Source organism: Somniosus microcephalus, chromosome 3, assembly GCF_052327205.1.
Source record: "Somniosus microcephalus isolate GS21.2 chromosome 3, FLI_Smic_1.0, whole genome shotgun sequence".
NCBI lineage: Eukaryota > Metazoa > Chordata > Chondrichthyes > Squaliformes > Somniosidae > Somniosus > Somniosus microcephalus.
Genome location: NC_140989.1, coordinates 167,225,675 through 167,253,179, shown reverse-complemented (window position 1 = coordinate 167,253,179; position 27,505 = coordinate 167,225,675). Strand labels below are relative to the sequence as shown.

Sequence of the window (27,505 nt, the reverse complement as noted above, 5' to 3'; positions counted from 1 at the left end):
CCCCGATTCTGCAATTTTCCCACCACTCCCACCTCCAAACCCACCTCCTCGGGGCTTGAAAAATCGAGCCCTATACCTCTATTCATGAAGCCCAGGATCCCATAAGCTTTTTTAACTGCTTTCTCAACCTACCCTGCCACCATCAACAATTTGTGCACATATACCCCAGGTCTCTCTGTTCATGCACTCCCTTTAGGATTGTACCCTTTAGTTCATATTTCCTCTGTGTCAGCTGTGTCTCAGTTGGTACAGTAACACACTCGCCTCTGAGTCAGAAGGTTATGGGTTCAAGTCCCACTCCAAGGACTTTAGCACATAAAGAACATAAGAAATAGGAGCAGAAATAGGCCACTTGGCCCCTCAAGCCTGCTCTGCCATTCAATAAGATCATGGCTGATCTTGGGCTCAAAGCCACTTCCCCGCCCGCTCCCCATAACCCTTCACTCCCTTATCTTGCAAAAATCTGTCTATCTCCACCTTAAATGTATTTAATAACCCAGCCTCCACAGCTCTCTGGGGCAGAGAATTCTACAGATTTACGACCCTCCGAGAGAAGAAATTCCTCCTCATCTCCGTTCTAAAAGGGCGACCCTTTATTCTGAAACTATGCCCCCGCGTTCTAGATTTCCCCATGAGGGGAAACATCCTCTCTGCATCTACCTTATCGAGCCCCCTCAGTATCTTATATATTTCAATAAGATCACCTCTCATTCTTCTAAATTCCAATGAGTATAGGCCCAGCCTGCTCAACCTTCCCTCATAAGTCAACCCCCTCATCTCTGGAATTAGCCGTGTGAATCGTCTCTGAACTGCCTCCAATGCAAGTATATCCTTCCTTAAATAAGGAGGCCAAAACTGTACACAGTACTCGAGGTGTGGTCTCACCAATACCTTGTACAGTTGTAGCAGGACTTCCTTGCTTTTATACTTCAACCCCTTTGAAATAAAGGCCAACATTCCATTTGCCTTTTTGATTACTTGCTGTACCTGCATGCTAACTTTTTGTGTTTCATGCACAAGGACCCCCAGGTCCCTCTGAACTGTAGTATTTTGTAATCTTTCTCCATTTAAATAATTTGTTTTTTTTATTTTTCCTGCCAAAGTGTATAACCTCGCACTTTCCCACATTATACTCCATCTGCCAAATGTTTGTCTACTCACTTAGCCTGTCTATATCCCTTTGCAGGTTCTTTGAGTCCTCTGCACAACTTGCTTTCCCACCCATCTTTGTATCATCCGCAAACTTGGCTACAATACACTCGGTCCCTTCATCCAAGTCATTAATGTAGATTGTAAATAGTTGAGGCACCCCACTCGTTACCTTTTGCCAACCGGAAAATGACCCATTTATCCCGATTCTCTGCTTTCTGTTAGTTAGCCAATTCTCTATCCATGCTAATATTTTACTCCCAATTCTGTGAGCTCTTATCTTATGCAGTAGCCTTTTATGAGGCACCTTATCGAATGCCTTCTGGAAATCCAAATACACCACATCCACTGGTTCACTTTTGTCCACCCTGCTCGTTACCTCCTCAAAGAACTCCAGAAAATTTGTTAAACATGATTTCCCTTTCATAAAACCATGCTGACTCTGCTTGACTGCATTATGATTTTCTAAATGCCCTGCTACTGCTTCCTTAATGAAGGACTCCAGCATTTTCCCAATGACAAATGTTAGGCTAACTGGTCTATAGTTTCCTGCTTTCTGTCTCCCTCCTTTCTTAAATAGGGGTGTTACATTTGTGGTTACCAATCCGCTGGGACCTCTCCAGAGTCCAGGGAATTTTGGTATATTGCAACCAATGCATCCACTATCTCTGCAGCCACTTCTTTTAAGACCCTGGGATGCAGGCCATCTGGTCCAGGGGACTTGTCATCTTTTAGTCCTATTATTTTACCAAGTACTATTTCCTTAGTGATAGTGATTGTCTTTAGTTCCCCTCTTCCTGTGGCGCCTTGATTATCTATTATTGGGATGTTGTTAGTGCCTTCTACCGTGAAGACAGATACAAAATATTTGTTCAGAGTCTCAGCCATTTCCCCGTTCCCCATTATTAATTCCCCAGTCTCATCCTCAAAGGGACCAATGTTTACTTTAGCTACCCTCTTCCTTTTTATATACCTGTAGAAGCTCTTACTGTCTGTTTAAATGTTTCTTGCCAGTTTACTCTCATAATTGATCTTCTCTCCCTTTATTTTTTTTTAGTCATCCTTTGCTGGTTTTTAAAAATTTCCCAATCCTTTGGTCTCCCACCAATCTTGGCAACATTGTATGCCTTCGTTTTCAATTTGATACCATCCTTTACTTCCTTAGTTAGCCACGGATGGTGCTCCCTTCTCTTAAAATCTTTCTTTCTCACTGGAATATATTTTTGTTGAGAGTTATGAAATATCTCCTTAAATGTCCGCCACTGCATTTCAACTGTCTTAACCTTTAATTTATTTTTCCAGTCCACTTTAGCCAGTTCTGCCCTCATGCCATTGTAATTGCCTTTGTTTAAGATCAGGACACTGGTTTGAGATACAGCTTTCTCACCCAACAACTGAATTTGAAATTCAACCATGTTATGATCACTCTTGAGGATCCTTTACTATTACATTTATTAATTCTGTCTCATTACACAGTACCAGATCCAAGATAGCCTGCTCCCTGGTTGGTTCCATTACATACTGTTCTAGGAAACCATCCCGGATGTACTCTATGAACTCCTCAAGGCTACCATGGCCAATTTGATTTGTCCAATCAATATGGAGATTAAAATCACCCATGATTATCACCGTACCTTTTTTACAGGCCTCTATTATTCGTTGATTTATACTCTTTCCAACAGTATTGCTACTGTTCGGGGGCCTGTAGACTACGTCCACCAGAGACTTTTTCCCTTTATTATTTTTTATCTCCACCCAAACCAATTCTACATCTTGATCTTCTGAGCCAATATCGGTTCTCACCACTGCACTGATCCCATCCTTTACCAACAAAGCCACCCCACCTCCCTTTCCTTTCTGTCTGTCCTTCCGAATTGTCAAATACCCTGGAATATTCAGTTCCCAGCCCTGATCACCTTGCAACCACGTCACTATAATGGCGATCAGATCATACCCATTTGTATCTATTTGTGCCGTCAACTCATCTATCTTGTTACGAATGCGTGCATTCAGATATAGAGCTTTTAACTTTGTCTTTTTACCATTTCTCCTTATTTTGGCCCCAGTTTCTCTTGCACTCTTATTTTTAAACAATCTGTCCCTGTCGCACTCTGGTTATTATTTCCCCCATCTCTATCCTGCTCTATTGCTTTCTCATTTCTCATTGACTTTTTAAATTCCTGCTCACCTGAATCCTCCCCCCCACTATTTAGTTTAAAGCCCTCTCTACAACCCTAGTTATTCGATTCGTCAGGACTCTAGCCCCAGCATAGTTCAAGTGAAGCCTGTCCAAACGGAACAGCTTCCTCTTGTCCCAGTTCTTGTGCTAGTGCCCCACATATCGAACCCATTTTTCTCACACCAGTCTTTGAACCACTCGTTTATTTCTCTGATCTTATTTACCCTATGCAAATTCGTTTGTGGCTCAGGTAGTAATCCAGAGATTCTGTGGTTCTGCTTTTTAATTCAGCCCCTAGCTGCTCATACTCTCTCAGCAGAACCTCTTTCTTTGTCCTACCGATGTCATTGGTGCCTACGTGGACCATGACAACTGGATCCTCCCCATCCCACTCCAAGTTTCTCTCCAGCCCAGAGGAGATGTTGTTAACCCTGTCACCGGGCAGGCAACACAGCCTTCGGGACTCATGCTCTCGGCTGCAGAGAACAGTATCTATCCCCCTAACTATACCTTCCCCTATCACTACAACATTTCTTTTTACTCCCTCCACGGTGCTTTGGTCAGATTGCTCATCCTCCCTGCAGTTCCTGCCCTCGTCCACACAGGGAGCAAGAATCTCATACCTGTTGGACAAGGCCAAGGGCAGAGGCTCCTCCATCACTACCTCCTGGTTCCCAATACCTGCCTTGCTTGTAGTCACATCCTCGTGTCCCTGACCATGGGCTAAATTGGAAGTAAATACTCCAGTGGGTGTGACTGTCTCCTGGAACTTAGTGTCCAGGTAACGCTCCCCCTCCCTAATGTGTCGCAGTGTCTGAATCTCGGACTCCAGCTCATCAACTCTGAGCTGAAGTTCCTCGAGCAGCCAACATTTGCTACAGATGTGGTCGCCTTGGACCTCAATGGTGTCCACCAGCTCCCACATGCAACAACAACAACACATTGCCTGGTCTCCCATCTCAATTAATTAATTAATTAATTTTAACATTTGGAACACATATATCTTTTAATCCACACCAAGGCACTTAAATTTAGAAGCCCAAGTTTGGAAAAAAAAAAGCGAGAAGTATAGAAATACTCACCAACCAATCACTTACCTGCTTTCTGGTGACCTCACACTTCGATTTCTTTTGACTTCTTTACACTCACCGGTCTGTTGTAGCCGTTCTCCTGGGCTCCTGCTGTGTTAAAGCTAGGCTGACACTCCAATGCAGTGCTAAGGGAGTGCTGCACTGTCGGAGGTGCCATCTTTCGGATGAGACGTTAAACCAAGGCCCCGTCTGCTCTCTCAGGTGGACGTAAAAGATCCCATAGCACTATTTCAAAGAAGAGCAGGGAAGCTATCCCCGGTGTCCTGGCCAATATTTATCCCTCAACCCCCATAACACATTATCACATTGCTGTTTGTGAGAGCTTGCTGTGCGCAAATTGGCTGCCGCATTTCCCACATTACAACAGTGACTCCACTTCAAAAGTACTTCATTGGCTGTAAAGCGCTTTGAGACGTCCGATGGTCGTGAAAGGCGCTATATAAATGCAAGTCTTTCTTTCTTTTCTCCTCATTCTTTCTACAAAAATGTATCACTTCACACTTTTCTGTGTTATATTTCATCTGCCATGTGTCTGCCCATTTCACCAGCCTGTCTATGTCCTCTTGAAGTCTATCACTATCTTCCTTACTGTTCACTATACTTCCAAGTTTTGTGTCATCTGCAAATTTTGAAATCGTGCCCTGTACACCCAAGTCTAAGTCAATAATATATATCAAGAAATGGAACTCTTTTCTTCTCCCAACCCAACACCACCCACCCCCCCTCAAAAAATCCAGAAGCATGACTATGCCAGTGTAAACACCAGAACGGAGGGAGTGAGGGCTCCAAAACACACAAGTCGAAAATATATCTCAAGTAAAAAGGAAAAAAAAGTGAAACCGATATCAGTAGGAGTGGATTACAAAAAGAAAAGGAAAGAAAGACTTGCATTTCTATAGCGCCTTTCATGACCTCAGGACGTTCAAAAGCACCTTACTGCTAATGAAGTACTTTTGTAATGTAGGAAATGCGGCAGCCAATTTGTACACAGCAAGATCCCACAGCCGTGGCTCAGTGGGTAGCACTCTCGCCTCTGAGTTAGAAGGTTGTGGGTTCAAGTCCCACTCCAGACACATGCACAAAAATCTGGGCTGATAATCGAGTGCAGTACTGAGGGAATGCTGCATCAAACCAAGGTCCCATCTGCTCTCTCTCAGGTGGATGTAAAAGAACCCATGGCACTATTTCGAAGAAGAGCAGAGGAGTTGTCCTCGGTGTCCTGACCAATATTTATCCCTCAATAAAAACGCTGGAAAAACTTTTTATGCAGTGAGTGGTTAGGATCTGGAATGCACTACCTGAAAGGGAATTGGATAAGTACCTGAAGGAAAAAAAATTGCATGGCTACAGAGAAAGGGCGGGGGAGTGGACATTGCTGAAGTGCTGTTGCAGAGAGCTGGCCTGGGCTGAATGGTCTCCTTCTGTGCTGTAACCATTCTATGATTCTATCAACATCACTAAAAAAAACAGATTATTTAGTCATTATCACAACGCTGTTTGTGGGAGCTTGCTGTGCGCAAATTGGCTGCCATGTTTTCCTACATTACAACAGTGACTACACTACAAAAAAAAAGTATCTTACTGTCTGTAAAGCGCTTTGGGACATCAGGAAAAACTTTTATACGCTGTGAGTGGTTAGGCAAAATGCAAGAATCTATCATTAGGGCCATGGTAACATGGCACTTAGAAAAATCGTAATATGATTAGGCAGAGTCAACATGGTTTTATGAAAGGGAACTCATGCTTGACAAATCTGTTAGAGTTTTTTGAAGATGTAACTAGTAGGATGGATAAGGGAGAACCAGTAGATGTAGTATATTTGGATTTTCAAAAAGCTTTCAATAAGATGCCATACAAGAGGTTATTACACAAAATTAGGACTCATGGAATTGGGGGTAATATATTAGCATGGATTGAGGATTGGTTAATGGACAAAGAATAAACGGGACTATTTCAGGTTGGCAGGCTGAAACTAGTTGGGTACTGCAAGGATCAGTGCTTGGGCCTCAGCTATTTACAATCTATATTAATGACTTAGATGAAGGGACTGAGTGTAACCTATCGAAGTTTGCTGATGATACAAAGTTAGGTGGGAAAGTAAGTTGTGAGGAGGACGCAAAGAGGCTGCAGAGAGATATAGACAGGTTGACTGAGTGGGTAAGAACATGGCAAATGGAATACAGGTAGACTACCTTTTATCCGAACTTCCGAAAACCGAAGGTTTTTTCATTCAGCGTAAGTCGTGCGCACGACATGACCAGAGTGGCGCATGACTTACGCTGAGCAGAGGGTCAGCGTAAGTCGTGCGCACGACCCCGACCCCTGCCGACGACCCCCCCGCCGACCCCCCCGTGGACCCCCGCCGACCACCCCCGCCGACCCCGACTCCCGCGGACCCCGACTCCCGCCGACCCCCCCGCCGACGCCGACCCACCCCCGACAAATTTCCCAGTCTTATAAAATACCTTCCGAAATCCGAAATTTTCCGAAAACCGAAACACGGCTGGTCCCGAGGTTTTCGGATAAAGGATAGTCTACCTGTACAATGTGGGGAAGTGTGAAGTTATCCACTTTGGCAGAAAAAATAAAAAAGCAGAATATTTTTTGAATGGTGAGAGACTGGGAAATGCTTGCATTCAGAGGGACCTGGGTGTCCTTGTATATGAATCACAGAAAGCTAACATGCAGGTACAGCAAGCAATTAAGAAAGCAAATTGTATGTTAGCTTTTGTTACAAAGGGATTAGAGTAAAGAAGTCTCACTACAATTATACAGGGCATTGGTGAGATCACGCCTGGAGTACTGTGTGCAGTTCTGGTCTCCTTACCTAGGGAAAGATATACTTGCCTTAGAGGGAGTGCAATGAAGGTTCACCAGACTGGTTCCTGGGATGAGGGGATTGCCCTATGAGGAGAGATTAAGTAGACTAGGCCTATATTCCCTAGAGTTTAGAAGAATGAGAGGTGATCTAATTGAAACAAATAAAATTCTTAAGGGGCTTGACAGGGTTAATGCTGGGAAAATGTTTCCCCTGGCTGGGGAATCTAGAACATGGGGTCACAGTCTCCGAATAAGGGGTCGGTCATTTAGGACTGAGATGAGGAGAAATTTCTTCACTCAAAGGGTTGTGAATCTTTGGAATTTTCTACCCCAAAGAGCTGTGGATGCTCAGTTGTTGAGTATATTCAAGACAGAGGTTGGTGAATTTTTGGGAACTAAGGGAATTAAGGGATATGGGGATAGTGCGGGAAGGTGGAGTTGAAGTTGAAGATCAGCCATGATCTTGCTGAATGGCAGAGCAGGCTCGAAGGGCCAAATGGTCTACTCCAGCTCCTATTTCTTCTGTTCTTGTGTCTAGTGGTCGTGAAAGGCGCGATATAATTGCACGTCTTTCTTTTAGAATGACCAAGTAATCTGTTTTAGTAATGTTGGTTGAGGGATAAATATTGGCCAGGACAACAGGGAGAACTTCCCTGCTCTTGCGTCCACCTGAGAGGGCAGACAGGGCCTCAGTTTAACATCTCATCCAAAGGACGGCACCTCTGACAGTGCAGCATTACCTCAGTCTAGATTTTGTGCTCAGGTTTCTGGAGTGGAACTTGAACCTACAACCTTCTGACTGAGAGGTGAGAGTGAGACTGACTGAGCCACAGATGAAATGCAGTAATGTAATTAATGTCATTTTATTCACCATCATTACTGCAAGATTTGATCACCATGGTACAATCAGTGAGGCTGTATTCCCAGTGAGAAACTCACTAAACAGCAGCAGCCTGAGTGAACTCACCCGACTTGTCTGCCATTTGCTGCTGAATGCCAAGCTTACCAACTGGAACTTCTGGTAATACCACGGTGTTATTTTGTGTTAACAGCATGAATATGACGGGAAGAAAAGAACTGGGGGAGTTCACAGTTTTGCATGCTCTTACTGGCTGGTTTCCCGAGATCATCCCACTTCGGTAAGTATTCGTGATAAAATTCATTTGGAAGTTTCCAGCTTAAATCAATTGGTTACTGTGTTTGTCAACTTGCATATTGGAAACAAGGCAGATGGTACATTCTTAAGTTATAGTGTAATAAATTACAAGTTTCACATTCACAATTCCTCAGATAATGAAGCAGTCCATGCCCGCATGAAACAAGACCTGGACGACGTTCAGGCTTGGGCTGATAAGTGCAGGTAACATTCACACCACACAAGTGCCAGGCAAAGACCATCTCCAACAAGCGAGAGTCTAACCATCGCCCCTTGACATTCAACGGCATTACCATCACCAAATCCCCCACCATCAACATCTTAGGGGTCACCATTGACCAGAAACTTAACTGGACCAGCCACATAAATACTGTGGCAACAAGAGCAGGTCAGAGTCTAGGTATTCTGCACCGAGTGTCTCACCTCCTGACTCCCCAAAGCCTTTCCACCATCTACAAGGCACAAGTCAGGAGTGTGATGGAATACTCTCCACTTGCCTGGATGAGTGCAGCTCCAACATTCGAGAAGCTCAACACCATCCAGGACAAAGCAGCCTGCTTGATTGGCACCCCATCCACGACCATAAACATTCACTCCCTCCACCACTGATGTACCGTGGCTACAGTGTGTACCATCTGCAAAATGCACTGCAGCAACTCGCCAATGCTTCTTCGACAGCACCTCCCAAACCCACGACCTCTTCCACCTAGAAGGACAAGGGCAGCAGACGCATGGGAACACCACCACCTCCAAGTTCCCCTCCAAGTCACACACCATCCTGCCTTGGAAATATATCGCCGAACCTTCATCGTCGCTGGGTCAAAATCCAGGAACTCCCTCCCTAACAGCACTGTGGGAGTACCTTCACCACATGGACTGCAGTGGTTCAAGAAGGCAGCTCACCACCACCTTCACGAGGGCAATTAGGGATGGGGAATAAACGCTGGCCTTGCCAGCGATGCCCATATCCCATAAACGAATAAAAATTTTTTTATGGCACTGTCAAACAATATAGCCTAGAAATTGCAGTTGGCAATATTAGTTGGTGTATTGTGCATTCCCACTTCCTTTGCCCCACCATTGGCGGCCATGCCTTCAGCTGTCTGGACCCGAAGCTCTGGAAGTCCCTCCCGAAGCTTCTCCACCTCTATCTCCTCCTCTAAGACATTTCTTAAACTTACCTCTTTGACCAAGCTTTTGATCATCGAATGTCTCCTTCTTTGGCTGATAACGCTCCTGCGAAGCACCTTGCAACATGTTCTGACGTGAAAAGCGTTATAGGGTTGTAAGTAGTTATTATCAATGAATGATTCTGAAGTAAAGTACCTACTGGTAAAAATTTCACATTCCGCAGTGCCTCCTACTAGTAAAGGTGCATCATTCTGCTTGTGGCAATCGTGAGTTGTGTTGCGACCTCACTTCTATCTGGGCATAATCTTAAATCTCTTGGTGTTAGGGGTGGCATTCCAGTATTGTATTATCTGAAGGAGTGGGGAGGAGAGTGCCAGCATTAACTGTGAGGGAGTGGGGAGGAGAGTGCCAGCATTAACTGTGAGGGAGTGGGAGGAGAGAGTGTCAGCATTAACTGTGAGGGAGTGGGGAGGAGAGTGCCAGCATTAACTGTGAGGGAGTGGGGAGGAGAGAGTGTCAGCATTAACTGTGAGGGAGTGTGGAGGAGAGAGTGTCAGCATTAACTGTGAGAGAGTGGGGATGAGAGAGTGTCAGCATTAACTGAGAGTGGGGAGGAGAGAGTGTCAGCATTAACTGTGAGAGAGTGGGGAGGAGAGAGTGTCAGCATTAACTGTGAGGGAGTGGGGAGGAGAGAGTGTCAGCATTAACTGCGGGAGAGCGTGGAGGAGAGAGTGTCAGCATTAACTGTGTGGGAGTGGGGAGGAAAAAGTATTGGTGTTAGATCCGTGGTTCAGTGGATAAATAATTACACGGATGCTGTACATAAACAAATAACAGGTCTTTACTGGAGGAGGGTAATCTCTAGACTGGGGTACAGAGGCATGCGCACAGCTTATATACCGGTGTGGTCACTGCCGGTCCTACAGTATACAGGAGCTGTAAAAAGTAGTTCTGACTTAAAGCACATACACTACAATTCCTCCCTTTTTAGATTAATAATACCCCCTTACTATTCAAATAACAATTACATTTTTACATGTACATTCAATAACAAAAGAACATTTATAGATTCAGTCTTTGGGGCGGCTTCATGACCCTTTTGGGATAGCGCCTTTCCGGATGTTCTTGTTCTTGGTGCAGAGGCGATTCTGAACCCCTTTCATCGGGTAGTTCATCGGGTTCCACTGCTACTGGGTCTGAAGTAGATACTACTGGTATGTCGGGTTCATCCCCAGGTACTCGAGACATGGGGTTGACGCATTCCTGTGATGCTGAGATCTGATCGACATGGCGTCTCACACTGTTCTCCCCGACACCCATTGTGTACATTAATGGCCCCTGCCTTGTACATATCGTTCCGGGTTGCCACTTCTCTGTTCGCTAGTCCCGGGCCAAGACTGGTTGCCCTACATTGAAGCTCCTTGTCGGCTTCTCGTTGATGTGCTGGAATTGTTTGTCCTCAACATTTCTTCGCACATTTGGTCTGAGCAAGTCCAGACGAGATCTCAACCTTCGGTTAAAGAACATCATGGCCAGGGTCTGGTTGGTAACTGCATGTGTCGCGTTTCGGTAGGCTAATAAGAAATTGTCCATCTTATGCTGTAGTGGAATTTCCTCGTCGCACATGGCCTTTATCGCCTTCTTAAAGGTTTGTACGAACCTCTCAGCCAATCCATTGGTGGCTGGATGATACGGGGCGGATGTGTAATGCCTTACCCCATTCCTTTTCATGAATTTTTGGAACTCATCGGACACAAACTGTGGTCCATTATCAGAGCAGATCTGTGTTGTATCCGTGTGTTAATGGAGACACGGAATGCGGAGTTGGTTTAACAGGTAGTTACTGAACAAAGTCTGGAGGTGAACTAAAAGATACAAGACACTATACAGGCTTATATACCCGAGTGGTCACTACCGGTATTACAGTACACAGGGGCTCTGAAAGGTACATACACTACAATTCCTCCCCTTTTAGCTAATTAGTACATAACATTTTTAAGTAATCATTAATTAACATGTTTACAAGAACAATAATCTACACATTTGCTGCAGTTAATCAATTATAAGTCAGTCTCTCTGGAGGCTTCCTGACTCGGTCCGGATAACGCCTCGGTGGTGTAGTAGTTTTCGGTGGTGTAGTAGGTTCTTTTGGCAAGGTCGATTCGGCTTGACTGCCAGTGTCGGGTTCATCTGGTTCCAGTATCACTGGATCGGAGGTAGATACTATGGGTATCTCTGCTTCATCAGTAGGCGTATAGAGTTGTGGTGTAGGTTGTCCCTTTTCGGATGACTCTATGATCTGGTCAGCATGGCGCCTTATTATGCTTTCTCTAATGTCCACGGTATACATCAGCGGTCCTAGTCGTGTGCAAATAGTTCCAGGCTGCCATTTCTCGGTACGGTAGTCCCGGGCCAAAACTTGTTGACCTATCTGGAAGGTTCTAGTTGGCCTTTCATTCATGCCTTGAGATTGCCGGTTCTCTACATCCCTTCTGATGTTTGGCTTGATCAAATCCAGCCGGCATCTTAGTCTTCTATTGAAAAACATCATGGCGGGAGTTTGGTTTGTAACCACATGTGTTGCATTCCTGTACGCAAACAAGAAGTTATCTACCTTATGTTGTAGATTTATGTCTTCATTACCCATGGCCTTTATGGCCTTCTTGAAGGTCTGGACAAACCTTTCAGCTAATCCATTGGTGGCGGGATGGTATGGGGCGGACGTGTAGTGCTTAACCCCATTGTTTTTTAAGAACTTCCTGAATTCTTCGGACACAAATTGTGGTCCATTATCAGAACAGATCTGTTCAGGCAGCCCATTCCTGGCAAATATGGTCCTTAATACTGTGATGCTTTTTTCCGTGGTGGTGGAGGACATCTTTATTACCTCCGGCCACTTGGAGTGTGCATCAACCGCGATTAAGAACATTGAGTCCATAAATGGACCAGCAAAGTCGATGTGCACCCTTTGCCATGGAGATGAGGGCCACTCCCATGGATGTAGAGGGGCTTGTGGTGGGGCGTTTTGGACCTTCTGGCATCCTAGACAGCTCTTGGTCATTTCTTCGATGTCTCCATCGATACCTGGCCACCACACAAACGCTCTGGCTAGGTTTTTCATTTTCACTCCACCCAGATGCCCCTCGTGAAGCTCCTTCAGCACTTTATCCTGGAGTTTGGGTGGAATCACCACTCTGGATCCACACATCAAGGTTCCTCGGCACACTGACAGCTGTTCTCTTCTTTGCGAGAATGCTGGCAACAGTGGTTCGCCATGTGCTGGCCATCCCTTCACCGTTAAATCGTAGACTCGTGAGAGAGTCGGGTCATTTCTCGTTTCCTTTTCAATGGTAGAATTTGTTACTGGTAGACATTCCACTATGGTTGAGTGGAACATCTCCACTGGGTCCACTGTAGGTGCCTCTTCTACCATTGGCAACGGTAGGCGCGATAAACCATCGGCATTCCCATGCTGTTTTGATCCTTTGTATTCTATGTCATATTGGTGTGCCCCTAGGAAAAGGGACCACCTCTGTAGACTTTGCGCTGTCATAATGGGAACGCCCTTTTTAGGGTTGAATATGGAGACGAGGGGTTGATGGTCAGTCAACAAGGTAAACTTTTGTCCGTGTAGGTAATGGTTGAATTTCTTCACTCCCCACACCAGGCTGAGTGCTTCCCTGTCGATCTGGGCATAGTTACGCTCAGCTGAGTTCAATGAGCGTGACGCAAAAGCTATCGGCCGCTCCGAGCCATCAGGGAATCTATGCGATAATACCGCTCCTACGCCATAAGGGGATGCATCGCACGCCAGTCTGATTGGCAGTGATGGGTTGTAATGAGCCAACACTTCCTTGGATGTGATCAAGCCTTTGCATTTATGGAAGACACGTTTAGTCTTCGCTCCATTTCCAAATTACTCCCGTTTGTAGCAGTGCGTTAAGAGGGTGCAGAACAGTTGACAAGTTCGGTAAAAACTTATGATAGTAATTTATCAATCCCAGGAACGACCTTAATTGTGAGACATTTTCAGGTGCTGGGGCTTTTATGACCGCTTCAACTTTTTCAGGTGACTTATGCAACCCTTCTTCGTTAATTATATGGCCACAATATGATATTTGTTTCTGAAATAATTCACACTTGGGGCGATTTGCTCGTAGGCCCTGTTCTCTCAGCCTAGTGAGCACCTGCTCCAAATTGGCAAGGTGCTCGTTGTCATTTTCTCCTGTTACAAGGATGTCGTCTAGGTAGCATTGAGTCCCCGGAATCCCTTGCAGGACTTGCTCCATAGCTCTTTGCCAGATAGCTGGAGCTGATGCTACTCCGAAAACCAGTCGATTGTACTGGTACAGGCCTTTGTGTGTGTTTATCATGAGATACTTTTTAGAGGCCTCCTCAACCTCCATCTGTAGATATGCCTGAGCCAAGTCAATTTTGGTGAAACGTTTCCCTCTGGATAGTGAGGCGAAAATATCTTCTATCCTCGGAAGAGGATACTGTACCGTGTGAAGGACCGGGTTTACAGTCACCTTGAGGTCCCCACAGATGCGAATTTTTCTCTGTTCTTCAGATTTATCATTATTCAACGTTTTCTTCATGACCGGGACGATGGGTGTTGCCCACTCGCTCCAATCTATCTTGGATAATACGCCTGCCTTTTCCAAATTCTCCAGCTCTGCCTCGACTGCTGGACGAATTGCGTATGGCACCGGCCTTTGCCTTAAAAAACTTGGGAATTGCCGCATCTTCCACTTTTATTGAGGCGGTGACGCCTTTCAAGGTTCCTAGTTCCTGTTGAAACACTTCTTTGGCGTTGGCCAAGATGTCTTTTAATCGTTCAGGTATGACGTCATCATCATTTTTTTTCTTACTGGTCACTGTCAGTGCCTGAATGGAGTGCCAGTCTAAACGTATCTTCCTGATCCATTCACGTCCCAACAGCGGTGGACTACCATCTTGCAGAACGTATAAATACAACTTCTATATTTCCTTGCCGTTGTACACAACAGGCACCCTTATTTTCCCTCTGGGGTATACTTTCTGCCCCGTATGTGTCTTCAAGATAATGGATGTGTCTTTCAAAGGTATATGCGGAAATAGCCGCTCGTAATGCCGTCGACTTATGACGGTCAGAGCTGATCCTGTATCTAGCTCCATTTTAACTGGGGACCCCGCTATCGTGAGGGTTACCAAATGGTCTGGTAATCTTCTTTGGCAATTACATTATGTAATTTGAGACAGCTTAGTCTCTTGTTTCCGGAGTCGCTATCGCTCTTCTGGTCTTCGGAGCTACTGTCCGTCATCATTTGTACCTTTCTGTACTTTTCCTTATTGATTTTTTTTCTGTCAGTGGATTTTTTGTTTCCAGATCGGCATACATGTGCAATGTGTGCCATCTTTCCGCATTGCCTGCATGCTTTGTCCTTGAACCAGCAGTCCCTCTGGTCATGGGTGGATCTGCCGCAGCGATAACATCTCTCGAAACCCTGTGTCATTTCATGGGTGCCGAAGTCCTGTGGCTTTTGCTGTATCTCTGCAGCTCCTCTTGCGGCTGCTTCGTATGATACAGCCACACTGAAAGCCTTGTCCAGTGTCAAATCTTTCTCAGAAAGTAGCCTGTTCTGTGTTCCTTCACTTAGGAGACCGCAGACGAATTTGTCTCGTAGAGAATCTGCCAGTCCTGCCCCGAATTGGCAGTGCTTTGACAGCCTTCTGAATTCGGTGAGGTAGTCAGCGTTACTTTCATTCTTGTGCTGATTCCTCCTGAAAAATTTGAATCGTTCCGCTATCAGCAGCGGTGTTGGGTTTAAGTGCTCCTGTAAGGTATCAAAAATCTCCTTAAAATTCTTGTCCATCGGTTTGGCTGGAGTGATTAAGTTTCGTAACAGCCCGTATGTCCTTGCGCCCATCAGATTTAGAAGTACCGATGCCTTTTTATCATCCTCTACTTCATTCGCTGTGCAATATACCTCCACTCTTTCCACATATGTGGTCCAATCCTCTATATTACTATCGAAAGCAGTAATATTGCCAGTCTTAGGCATCCTGAAAATCAAAAATGTCGCCTCCCGCGGTTTCCTTTCTTCCCTGCCGAGAAAAAATGGCGCCTCCCGCGCTTTCCCGCCGCTGCCGCTGCTGACAACGCTGTTCTCCGCAGTTTTTATTTACACAGATATTTTTAATAGTTGGAGACTCGTTCCCGCCGGATCTCTGGGACTTTTCCCTCCCTCTGCTTGGTCCGAACGGCGACCTGCTTTGCAGCGCCGGCCGTCTCCCGAGTGCTCCACCCTCCGTCTCTGTTTCCCTCCGCCTTCCGACTCGCTGCTCGGCCCCGCTGCAGAGCCACCCGATGGAGCCCCAGCCCGCCGCCCAGGAAGGATTAGTGCAGTACCTGCCACCAGCCCGGCTAGCTGGTGAAACCACAGTTTTTTTTTTTTTCTTCGACCTTCGTCTGAGCAATCAATCTCCTTGGTGTGCTGCCGAATTGCAGGTAAGTCCGTTTCCAATTCGTCGCCACTGTTGTATCCGTGTGTTAATGGAGACACGGAATGCAGGAGTTGGTTTAACAGGTGTTTACTAAACAAAGTCTCGAGGTGAACTAAAAGATACAAGACGCTATACAGGCTTATATACCCGAGGGGTCACTACCGGTATTACAGTACACAGGGGCCCTTAAAGGTACATACACTACAATTTGCTCTGGCAACCCGTTTCTGGCAAATATGGTCCGTAGGACTGCAATCGTTTTCTCTGTAGTGGTTGAAGACATCTTTATCACCTCAGGCCACTTTGAATGAGCATCCACTGCTATTAAGAACATTGAGTCCATGAATGGACCAGCGAAATCAATGTGCACCTGTTGCCATGGAGAGGAGGGCCACTCCCATGGGTGTAGAGGGGCATGTGGTGGTGCATTTTGGACCTTCTGGCATCCTAAGCAGCTCTTAGTTAGGTCTTCGATTTGTTGATCGATTCCCGGCCACCACACATAAGCCCTAGCTAGGCTTTTCATTTACACTCCCCCCAGATGACCTTCATGTAGCTCATTTAGCACTCTCTCCCTTAACTTGGGTGGAATCACCACTCTGGATCCACACATCACTGTCCCCTGGCATACTGACAGCTGTTCTCTTCTGGATGAGAATGCTGGCAACAGTGAGTCGCCATGTGTTGGCCATCCGCTCACCGTCAATTCATATACCCATGACAGCGTTGGATCATTGCGGGTCTCCTTCTCTATATCCGCATTTGTTACTGGCAATTGTTCAATTATCGACGAATAAAATATCTCGATAGGGTCCACTGCTGGTGCTTCCTCCACAGTAGGCAGTGGCAGGCGCGATAGCCCATCAGCGTTCCCATGCTGTCTCGTGCCTTTATATTCTATTTCATATTGATTCGCCCCTAGAAACAGGGACCATCTTTGTAACCGCTGTGCAGTCATCACTGGCACGCCCTTCTTAGGATTAAAGATGGAGACAAGTGGTTGGTGGTCAGTCAGCAAGGTGAACTTCTGTCCATGCAGATAGTGGTTGAATTTTTTTACTCCCCATACTAGGCTGAGGGCCTCCCTGTCAATCTGGGCATAGTTGCGCTCGGCTGAGGTTAGTGACCGAGACGCAAAAGCTACTGGCCTCTCCACCCCGTCTGGGAATTTGTGCGACAGCACCGCTCCAATGCCGTAGGGTGATGCATCACATGCCAAACGAATTGGTAGTGCTGGGTTGAAATGGGCCAACACCTCTTTTGATGTGATCAATTCTTTACACTTCTGGAAAGCTCGTCTACGTTCGTCATCCCACGTCCATGGTACCCCTGTTTGCAGTAGGGTGTTCAGCGGGTGTAATACCGTAGACAAATTTGGTAAGAACTTGTGGTGATAGTTTACCAGCCCGAGGAACGACCTCAGTTGTGACACATTTTCCGGTGCTGGAGCCTTGACTACTGCCTCTATCTTGTCAGGGGACTTATGTAACCCCTCTTCATCGATGACGTGGTCGCAATACGAGATCTGTTTCTGGAAAAACTCGCACTTGTGGCGATTAGCTCGTAGCCCATATTCCTTTAATCTGGCGAGCACCTTCTCCAAGTTAGCGAGGTGATCACCGTCATTTTCGCCCGTGACCAAGATGTCGTCCAAATAACACTGGGTCCCTGGAATCCCTTGCAGGGCCTGATCCATCGCCCTTTGCCAGATAGCCAGAGCCGAGGCTACTCCAAACACCAGCCAGTTGTATTGATAGAGACCTTTATGGGTGTTGATCGTAAGGTAATGTTTCGAAGCTTCTTCTACCTCCATTTGCAAGTACGCCTGGGCTAGATCAATTTTGGTGAAGCGTTTACCACCAGATAGCGAGGCGAAAATATCCTCAATTCGTGGAAGCGGATATTGCACCGTGTGAAGGACTGGGTTCACTGTCACCTTAAAATCCCCACAGATGCGGACCTTCTTTGGTTCCCCAGGCGTATTACTCAACGACCTCTTCATTACAGGAACGATGGGTGTAGCCCACTCGCTCCAGTCCACTTTGGACAGTACTCCTGAATGTTCCAACCCTTCCAGCTCTGCTTCAACCGCTGGTCTGATCGCATAAGACACTGGTCTGGCCTTCAGAAACTTTGGGCTTGCATTATCCTCTATTTTAATTGTTGCTGTTATTCCTTTTAGTGTTCCTAGTCCCTCCTGGAACACTTCTTTTGTGTCAGTTAGCATTTTTGACAGTCGTCCAGGTGTGACGTCGTCATCCTTTTTGGCCTCCACCTTCAGTGCCTGTATGGAATGCCAATCTAAATGTATCTTCCGGATCCATTCACGTCCTAACAGTGGTGGTCCTCCATTTGGCAATACATATATATCCATTTTAGGTATTTCCTGACCTTTATATGTCACTTTCACCCTTATTTTTCCTTTGAGGTAGACTTTTTGCCCCGTATACGTCTTCAAGACAATCTCTGTAGCTTTCAAGGGTATGTGTGAAAATAGCCGCTTGTAGTCTCTTTGATTTATGACTGTTAGAGCTGGCCCTCTGTCCAATTCCATTTCCACTTGGACTCTGTCTATCTTGAGTGTAAGCAAGATAGTCTGGTGATTTTCCATTTCGGTTACATTATGTAGTTTTAGACAACCCAGCTCCTTGCTTCCGGAGTCTGTATCACTTTTCTGTTCGTCTGAACCACTGTCCATCACCTGGTGTACCTTTTTGTACTTCTCCTGTGGAGATTTCTCACTGTTGGTTTTCTTCCCAGACCTGCAGACTCTTGCTATGTGTCCTGTGGTGTATGTGCCTTTAAGAGCCCCTGTATACTGTAATGCCGGTAATGGCCACTCGGGCTATATAAGCCTGTATAGTGTCTTGTATCTTTTAGTTCACCTCCAGACTTTGTTCAGTAAACACCTGTTAAACCAACTCCTGCATTCCGTGTCTCCATTAACACACGGATACAACAGTGGCGACGAATTGGAAACGGACTTACCTGCAATTCGGCAGCACCTCAAGGAGATCGATTCCTCAGACGAAAGTCGAAGAAAAACAAGAAAGAAAAGGGAAAGGCTGTGGTTTCACCGGCTGGCCGAGCTGGTGGCAGGTACTGCAGTGGTCCTTCCTGGGCGGCGGGCTGGGGCTCCATCGGCTGGCTCTGCAGCGGAGCCGAGCAGCGAAGGCGGAGGTAAACAGAGACAGAGGGGGGGCGCACTCGGGAGACGGCCGGCGCTGCAAAGCAGGTCGGCGTTCGGACCAAGCAGAGGGAGGGAAAAGTCCCAGAGAGTCCGGCGGGAACGAGTCTCCACCGATAGAAAAAAAAACCTATGTAAATAAAAACCGTAGAGAACATCGTTGTCAGCAGCAGCAGCGGCGGGAAAGCGCGGGAAGCACCATTTTTTTTTCTGCAGGGAAGAAAGGAAAGCCATTTTTTTTCAGGATGCCTAAGGCTGGCAATATTAATGCTTTCGATAGCGATATAGAGGATTGGACCACATATGTGGAAAGAGTGGAGGTATATTGCACAGCAAATGAAATAGAAGATAATAAAAAGGCGTCAGTACTTCTAAATCTAATGGGCGCAAGGACATACGGGCTGTTACGAAACTTAATCACTCCAGCCAAACCAAAGGACAAGAATTTTAAGGAGATTGTTGATACCCTACAGGAGCACTTAAACCCAACACCGCTGCTGATAGCGGAACGATTCAAATTCTTCAAGAGGAATCAGCACAAGAATGAAAGTAACACTGATTACCTCACCGAATTAAGGAAGCTGTCAAAGCACTGCCAATTCGGGGCAGGACTGGCAGAGTCTCTTCGAGACAAATTCGTCTGCGGTCTCCTAAGTGAAGGAACACAGAAAAGGCTACTTTCTGAGAAAGATTTGACACTGGACAAGGCTTTCAGTGTGGCTGTATCATACGAAGCAGCCGCAAGAGGAGCTGCAGAGATACAGCAACTCTGTATAGCGACTCCGGAAACAAGAGACTAAGCTGTCTCAAATTACATAATGTAATTGCCAAAGAAGATTACCAGACCATTTGGGTTACCCTCATGATAGCGGGGTCCCCAGTTAAAATGGAGCTAGATACAGGATCAGCTCTTACCGTCATAAGTCGACGGGATTACGAGCGGCTATTTCCGCATATACCTTTGAAAGACACATCCATTATCTTGAAGACACATACGGGGCAGAAAGTATACCCCAAAGGGAAAATAAAGGTGCCTGTTGTATACAACGGCAAGGAAATACAGAAGTTATATTTATACGTTCTGCAAGATGGTGGTCCACCGCTGTTGGGACGTGAATGGATCAGGAAGATACGTTTAGACTGGCACTCCATTCAGGCACTGACGGTGACCAGTAAGAAAAAAAATGATGATGACGTCATACCTGAACGATTAAAAGACATCTTGGCCAATGCCAAGGAAGTGTTTCAACAGGAACTAGGAACCTTGAAAGGCGTCACCGCCTCAATAAAAGTGGAAGATGCGGCAATTCCCAAGTTTTTTAAGGCAAAGGCCGGTGCCATACGCAATTCGTCCAGCAGTCGAGGCAGAGCTGGAGAATTTGGAAAAGGCAGGCGTATTATCCAAGATAGATTGGAGCGAGTGGGCAACACCCATCGTCCCGGTCATGAAGAAAACGTTGAATAATGATAAATCTGAAGAACAGAGAAAAATTCGCATCTGTGGGGGCTTCAAGGTGACTGTAAACCCGGTCCTTCACACAGTACAGTATCCTCTTCCGAGGATAGAAGATATTTTCGCCTCACTATCCGGAGGGAAACGTTTCACCAAAATTGACTTGGCTCAGGCATATCTACAGATGGAGGTTGAAGAGGCCTCTAAAAAGTATCTCACGATAAATACACACAAAGGCCTGTACCAGTACAATCGACTGGTTTTCGGAGTAGCATCTGGCAAAGAGCTATGGAGCAAGTCCTCCAAGGGATTCCGGGGACTCAATGCTACCTAGACGACATCCTTGTAACAGGAGAAAACGACAACGAGCACCTTGCCAATTTGGAGCAGGTGCTCACTAGGTTGAGAGAACGGGGCCTACGAGCAAATCGCCCCAAGTGCGAATTTTTCCAGAAACAAATATCATATTGTGGCCACATAATTAACGAGGAAGGGTTGCATAAGTCACCTGAAAAAATTGAAGCTGTCATAAAAGCCCCAGCACCTGAAAATGTCTCACAATTAAGGTCGTTCCTGGGATTGATAAATTACTATCATAAATTTTTACCGAACTTGTCAACTGTTCTGCACCCTCTTAACGCACTGCTACAAACGGGAGTAATTTGGAAATGGAGCGAAGACTAAACGTGTCTTCCATAAATGCAAAGGCTTGATCACATCCAAGGAAGTGTTGGCTCATTACAACCCATCACTGCCAATCAGACTGGCGTGCGATGCATCCCCTTACGGCGTAGGAGCGGTATTATCGCATAGATTCCCTGATGGCTCGGAGCGGCCGATAGCTTTTGCGTCACGCTCATTGAACTCAGCTGAGCGTAACTATGCCCAGATCGACAGGGAAGCACTTAGCCTGGTATGGGGAGTGAAGAAATTCAACCATTACCTACACGGAGAAAAATTTACCTTGTTGACTGACCATCAACCCCTCGTCTCCATATTCAACCCTAAAAAGTGTGTTCCCATTATGACAGCGCAAAGGCTACAGAGGTGGTCCCTTTTCCTAGGGGCACACCAATATGACATAGAATACAAAGGATCAAAACAGCATGGGAATGCTGACGGTTTATCGTGCCTACCGTTGCCAACGGTAGAAGAGGCACCTACATTGGACCCAGTGGAGATGTTCCACTCAACCATAGTGGAATGTCTACCAGTAACAAATTCTGCCATTGAAAAGGAAACCAGGAATGACCGGACTCTCTCACGAGTCTACGATTTAACGGTGAAATGATTGCCAGCACATGGCGAACCACTGTTGCCAGCATTCTCGCAAAGAAGAGAACAGCTGTCAGTGTGCCGAGGAACCTTGATGTGTGAATCCAGAGTGGCGATTCCACCGAAACTCCAGGATAAAGTGCTAAAGGAGCTTCTCGAGGGGCATCTGGGTGGAGTGAAAATGAAGAACCTAGCCAGAGCGTTTGTGTGGTGGCCAGGTATTGATGGAGACATCGAAGAAATGACCAAGAGCTGCCTAGGATGCCAGAAGGTCCAAAACGCCCCACCACAAGCCCCTCTACATCCATGGGAGTGGCCCTCATCTCCATGGCAAAGGGTACACATCGACTTTGCTGGTCCATTTATGGACTCAATGTTCTTAATCGCGGTTGATGCACACTCCAAGTGGCCGGAGGTAATAAAGATGTCCTCCACCACCACGGAAAAAGCCATCACAGTATTAAGGACCATATTTGCCAGGAATGGGCTGCCTGAACAGATCTGTTCTGATAATGGACCGCAATTTGTGTCCGAAGAATTCAGGAAGTTCTTAAAAAAACAATGGGGTTAAGCACTACACGTCCGCCCCATACCATCCCGCCACCAATGGATTGGCTGAAAGGTTTGTCCAGACCTTCAAGAAGGCCATAAAGGGCATGGGTAATGAAGATATAAAACTTCAGCATAAGGTAGATAACTTCTTGTTTGCATACAGGAATGCAACACATGTGGTTACAAACCAAACTCCCGCCATGATGTTCTTCAATAGAAGCCTAAGATGCCGGCTGGATTTGATCAAGCCAAACATCAGAAGGGACGTGGAGAACCGGCAATTTCAAGGCATGAATGAAAGGCCAACTAGAACCTTCCAGATAAGTCAACAAGTTTTGGCCCGGGACTACCGTACTGAGAAATGGCAGCCTGGAACTATTTGCACACGACTAGGACCGCTGATGTATACCGTGGACATTGGAGAAAGCATAATAAGGCGCCATGCTGACCAGATCATAGAGTCCTCCGAAAAGGGACAACCTACACCACAACTCTATACGCCTAATGATGAAGCAGAGATACCCATAGTATCTACCTCCGATCCGGTGATACTGGAACCAGATGAACCCGACACTGGCATTCAAGCCGAATCGACCTTGCCAAAAGAACCTACTACACCACCAAAACCTACTACACCACCGAGGCGTTATCCAGACCGAGTCAGGAAGCCTCCAGAGAGACTGACTTATAATTGATTAACTGCAGCAAATGTGTAGATTATTGTTCTTGTAATATGTTAATTAAGGATTACTTAAAATATTATGTACCGGTTGTCTAAAAGGGGAGGAATTGTGGTGTATGTGCCTTTAAGAGCCCCTGTATACTGTAATGCCGGTAATGGCCACTCGGGCTATATAAGCCTGTATAGTGTCTTGTATCTGTTAGTTCACCTCCAGACAATGTTCAGTGAACACCTGTGAAACCTACTCCTGCATTCCGTGTCTCCATTAACACACGGATACAACATGTCTTGCTTTCCCACACTGTCTGCACACTTGGTCCTTGAACCAACAATCTTTCTGGTCATGTGTTGTTCTGCTGCAGCGATAGCACTTCCCTGTTCCATAGGTCATTTCGTTGGTGCCGTATTCTTGCGGTCTCCATTGTATCTCTGCAGCGCCCCTTGCGGCTGCTTCATGTGATACTGCCATACTGAAAGCTTTGTCCAGCGTAAGGTCCTTTTCTGATAGAAGCCGTTTCTGGGTTCCTTCACTTTGTAGCCCACACACAAACTTGTCCCTTAACGTGTCTGCTAGTCCCGCTCCATACTGGCAGTATTTCGATAGCTTGCGCAGTTCCGTTAGGTACTCAGCATTGCTTTCGTCTTTGTGTTGGTTCCTTTTATGGAACTTAAATCGTTCTGCTATCAGCAGCGGTATGGGGTTTAAGTGGTCCTGTAGAATTTCTACTATGCTTTCAAAATTCTTGTTTACCGGCTTCTCTGGGGTTATTAGATTTCGCAGTAACCCATAAGTTTTTGCACCCATGGAATTTAACAGAACCATTGCTTTATTAGCATCTGGCACTTCATTCGCCCTGCAGTACACCTCAATACGTTCCACATATGTCGCCCAATCTTCGACTTCATTGTCGAACGTAGAGATACTGCCACTCTTCGGCATCCTTGCTTGTGCGTTAACTATCACCAATGGCGCCTCCCGCGCTTCCCCTTCTTCTCCGCTGGCACAAAATGGCGTCTCCCGCGCTTTCCTTCCTTCCCACGCTCGCCTGTCTTCTCCGCTGCGGCTTCGCAAAATGGCGTCTCCCGCGCTCTTCCTTCTTCTCCGCGGCTCAATGGTGCCTCCCGCGCTCTCCCTGCTTCTCCGCGGCTCAATGGCGTCTCCCACGCTCTCCCTGCTTCTCCGCGGCTCAATGGCGTCTCCCCTTGCTTCGCCCCGCGGACCCTGATCAGCCCGTGATCCCTGGCTGTGCTCTGCGCGTTCTTCTCTTGATATTTGTCGACGCCGCTCAGTCTAGAACCCGGCTGTTTCTTACCCTCTCTCTCTCCGGTTTGCAGTATTTTTCCTCGACGCTGCTCGGTGATCAACCCCCGGCTGCGCCCTGCTCTCTTCACCCTCTTTCTTACCCCGTCGACGCTGCCCGGCTCTCTCTCTCTGCCGTCGGTCGGCTCCAGCCGCCGCTGCTCGGGAAGGGTCTGCTCTGGACCTGTCGTCGGTCTCTTACTGCTCGTTGTGGCTGGGGAACCAAGCCCGGCTCTCCACAGCCTCCCCAGTGAAGTTGGATCTCTGCCTGACTGCTGGGCGGTTGCTCGCGGTCGACACCCGTGCTCCTGGACTCGACTACTTTTTAAAAAATTTTTTATATTGCAGGTAGATTCGCATCAACACTCATCGCCACTGTTAGATCCATGGTTCAGTGGATAAATAATTACACGGATGCTGTACATAAACAAATAACAGGTCTTTACTGGAGGAGGGTAATCTCTAGACTGGGGTACAGAGGCATGCGCACAGCTTATATACCGGTGTGGTCACTGCCAGTACTACAGTATACAGGAGCTGTAAAAAGTAGTTCTGACTTTAAGCACATACACTACAATTGGCATTAACTGTGAGGGGGTGGGGAAGGAGACTGTCAGCATCAAATGTGAAGGAGTGAGGAGAGGAGAGTGTCAGCATTAACTGAGAGAGAGTGGGGAGGAGAGAGTGTCAGCATTAACTGTGTGGGAGTGGGGAGGAGAGAGTGTCAGAATTAACTGTGAGGGAGTGGGGAGGAGAGAGTATCAGCATTAACTGTGTGGGAGTGGGGAGGAGAGAGTGTCAGCATTAACTGTGTGGGAGTGGGGAGGAGAGAGTGTCAGCATTAACTGTGAGAAAGTGGGGAGGAGAGAGTGTCAGCATTAACTGAGCGAGTGGGGAGGAGAGAGTGTCAGCATTAACTGTGAGAAAGTGGGGAGGAGAGAGTGTCAGCATTAACTGAGGGAGTGGGGAGGAGAGAGTGTCAGCATTAACTGTGTGGAAGTGGAGAGGAGAGAGTGTCAGCATTAACTGTGAGCGAGTGGGGAGGAGTGTCAGCATTAACTGTGTGGGAGTGGGGAGGAGAGAGTGACAGCATTAACTGTGTGGGAGTGGGGAGGAGAGAGTGTCAGCATTAACTTTGAAAGTGGGGAGGAGAGAGTGTCAGTATTAACTGATTGGGGAGGAGAGAGTGTCAATATTAACTGTGAAAGTGGGGAGGAGAGAGTGTCAGCATTAACTGTGAAAGTGGGGAGGAGAGAGTGTCAGCATTAACTGTGATGATGGGGTGGAGAGTGTGTCAGCATTAACTGTGGGAGTTTGGGGAGGAAAGAGTGTCAGCATTAACTGTAAGTGATTGGGGAGGAGGTTGTCAGCATTAACTGAGGAATTGGGGAGGAGAGAGTGTCAGCATTAACTTTGAAAAAGAGGAAGAGAGACTGTCAGCATTAACTGTGAGAGGGTGGGGAGGAGAGAGTGTCAGCATTTACTGAGAGTGGGAAAGAGAAAGTGTAAGCACTAACTGAAAGTGGGGAGGAGAGAGTTTCAGCATTAACAGAGAGTGGGGAGGAGAGACTGTCAGCATTAACTGTGTGGTAGTGGGGAGGGAAGAGTGACAGCATTAACTGTGAGGGATTGGGGAAAGGTTGCCAGCATTTAATGGTACTATAATTGGTGGAATTGATTTAATTTAAATTAATTAAAGGGCAAGTCATGGCAGCAGAGCTCGGCCCCATGGCATGCTCCTCCTGCACTTCGTGGCAAATCAGGGACACTTCCTGTTTCCCTGACGACCATGTGTGCGGGAAGTGTATCCAGCTGCAGCTACTGGCAGACCGCATTGCGGCGCTGGAGCTGTGAATGGATACATACTGGAGCATTCACGATGCTGAGGACCTCGTGGCTATCACGTTTAATCAGTTGGTCACAACGCAGGTAAAGGCTGCACAGTCAGGAAGAGAATGGGTGACCGCCAGGCAGAGTAGTCGCGCATGCAGGTGCTGCAGGGGTCCCCTGTGGCCATCCCCCTCTCAAACAGATATACCCCTTTGGATATTGTTGGGGAGGATGGCTTATCAGGGGAAGGCAGCAGCAACCAACTTCCTGGCACCATGGGTGGTTCTGCTGCATGGGACGGGAGGAAAAAGAGCGGGAGAGCTATAGTGATAGGGGATTCTATTGTAATGGGAATAGATAGACGTTTCTGCGGCTGCAAATGAGACTCCAGGATGGTGTGTTGCCTCCCTGGTGCAAGGGTCAAGGATGTCTCGGAGCGGCTGCAGGGCATTCTGGAGGGGGAGGGTGAACAGCCAATTGTCGTGGTGCATAAGGTACCAACGATATAGGTAAAAAACGGGATGAGGTCCTAAAAGCTGAATATAGGGAGTTAGGAGGTAAATTAAAAAATAGGACCTCAAAGGTAGTAATTTCAGGATTGCTACCAGTGCCACATGCTAGTCAGAGTTGAAATAGAAGGATATTTCAGATGAATACGTGGCTAGAAGAATGGTGCAAGGGGGAGGGATTCAAATTCCTGGGACATTGGAACTGGTTCTGGGGGAGGTGGGACCAGTACAAACTGGACGGTTTGCACCTGGGTAGGACCAGGACCGATATCCTAGGGGGAGTGTTTGCTAGTGCTGTTGGGGAGGGTTTAAACTCAAATGGCAGGGGGTTGGGAACCTGTGCAGGGAGACAGAGGAAAGGGAAGCAAGGATAGAAGCAAAAGACAGGAAGGAGAAAAGCAAAAGTGGAAGTCGGAGAAATCAAGGGTGTAAATCAAACATGGTCACAGTAAACAATAATTCTAAAAGGTCTAAGAGTGTTAAAAAAAACAAGCCTGAAGGCTTTGTGTCTTAATGCGAGGAGCATTCGTAATAAGGTGGATGAATTAGCTGCGCAAATAGACGTAAACGGATATGATATAATTGGGATTACAGAGACATGGCTCCAGGGTGACCAAGGCTGAGAATTCAACATCCAGGGGTATTCAATATTCAGGAAAGACAGGCAAAAAGGAAAAGCTTGTGGGGTAGCATTGCTGGTTAAAG

General features: G+C 46.7%; 1 protein-coding gene across 1 annotated transcript in view; it reads left to right on the top strand.

Annotated features, from left to right (window-relative positions):
* LOC147121531 (androglobin-like) overlaps window positions 1–27,505 on the top strand; it is a 127,183-nt gene that overhangs the window by 67,177 nt on the left and 32,501 nt on the right. Inside the window, exon 7 of the mRNA XM_085977881.1 lies at window positions 8,292–8,378. Within this exon, the coding sequence (XP_085834007.1) occupies window positions 8,292–8,378 (87 nt within the window). The remainder of the gene's footprint in view (window positions 1–8,291; window positions 8,379–27,505) is intronic.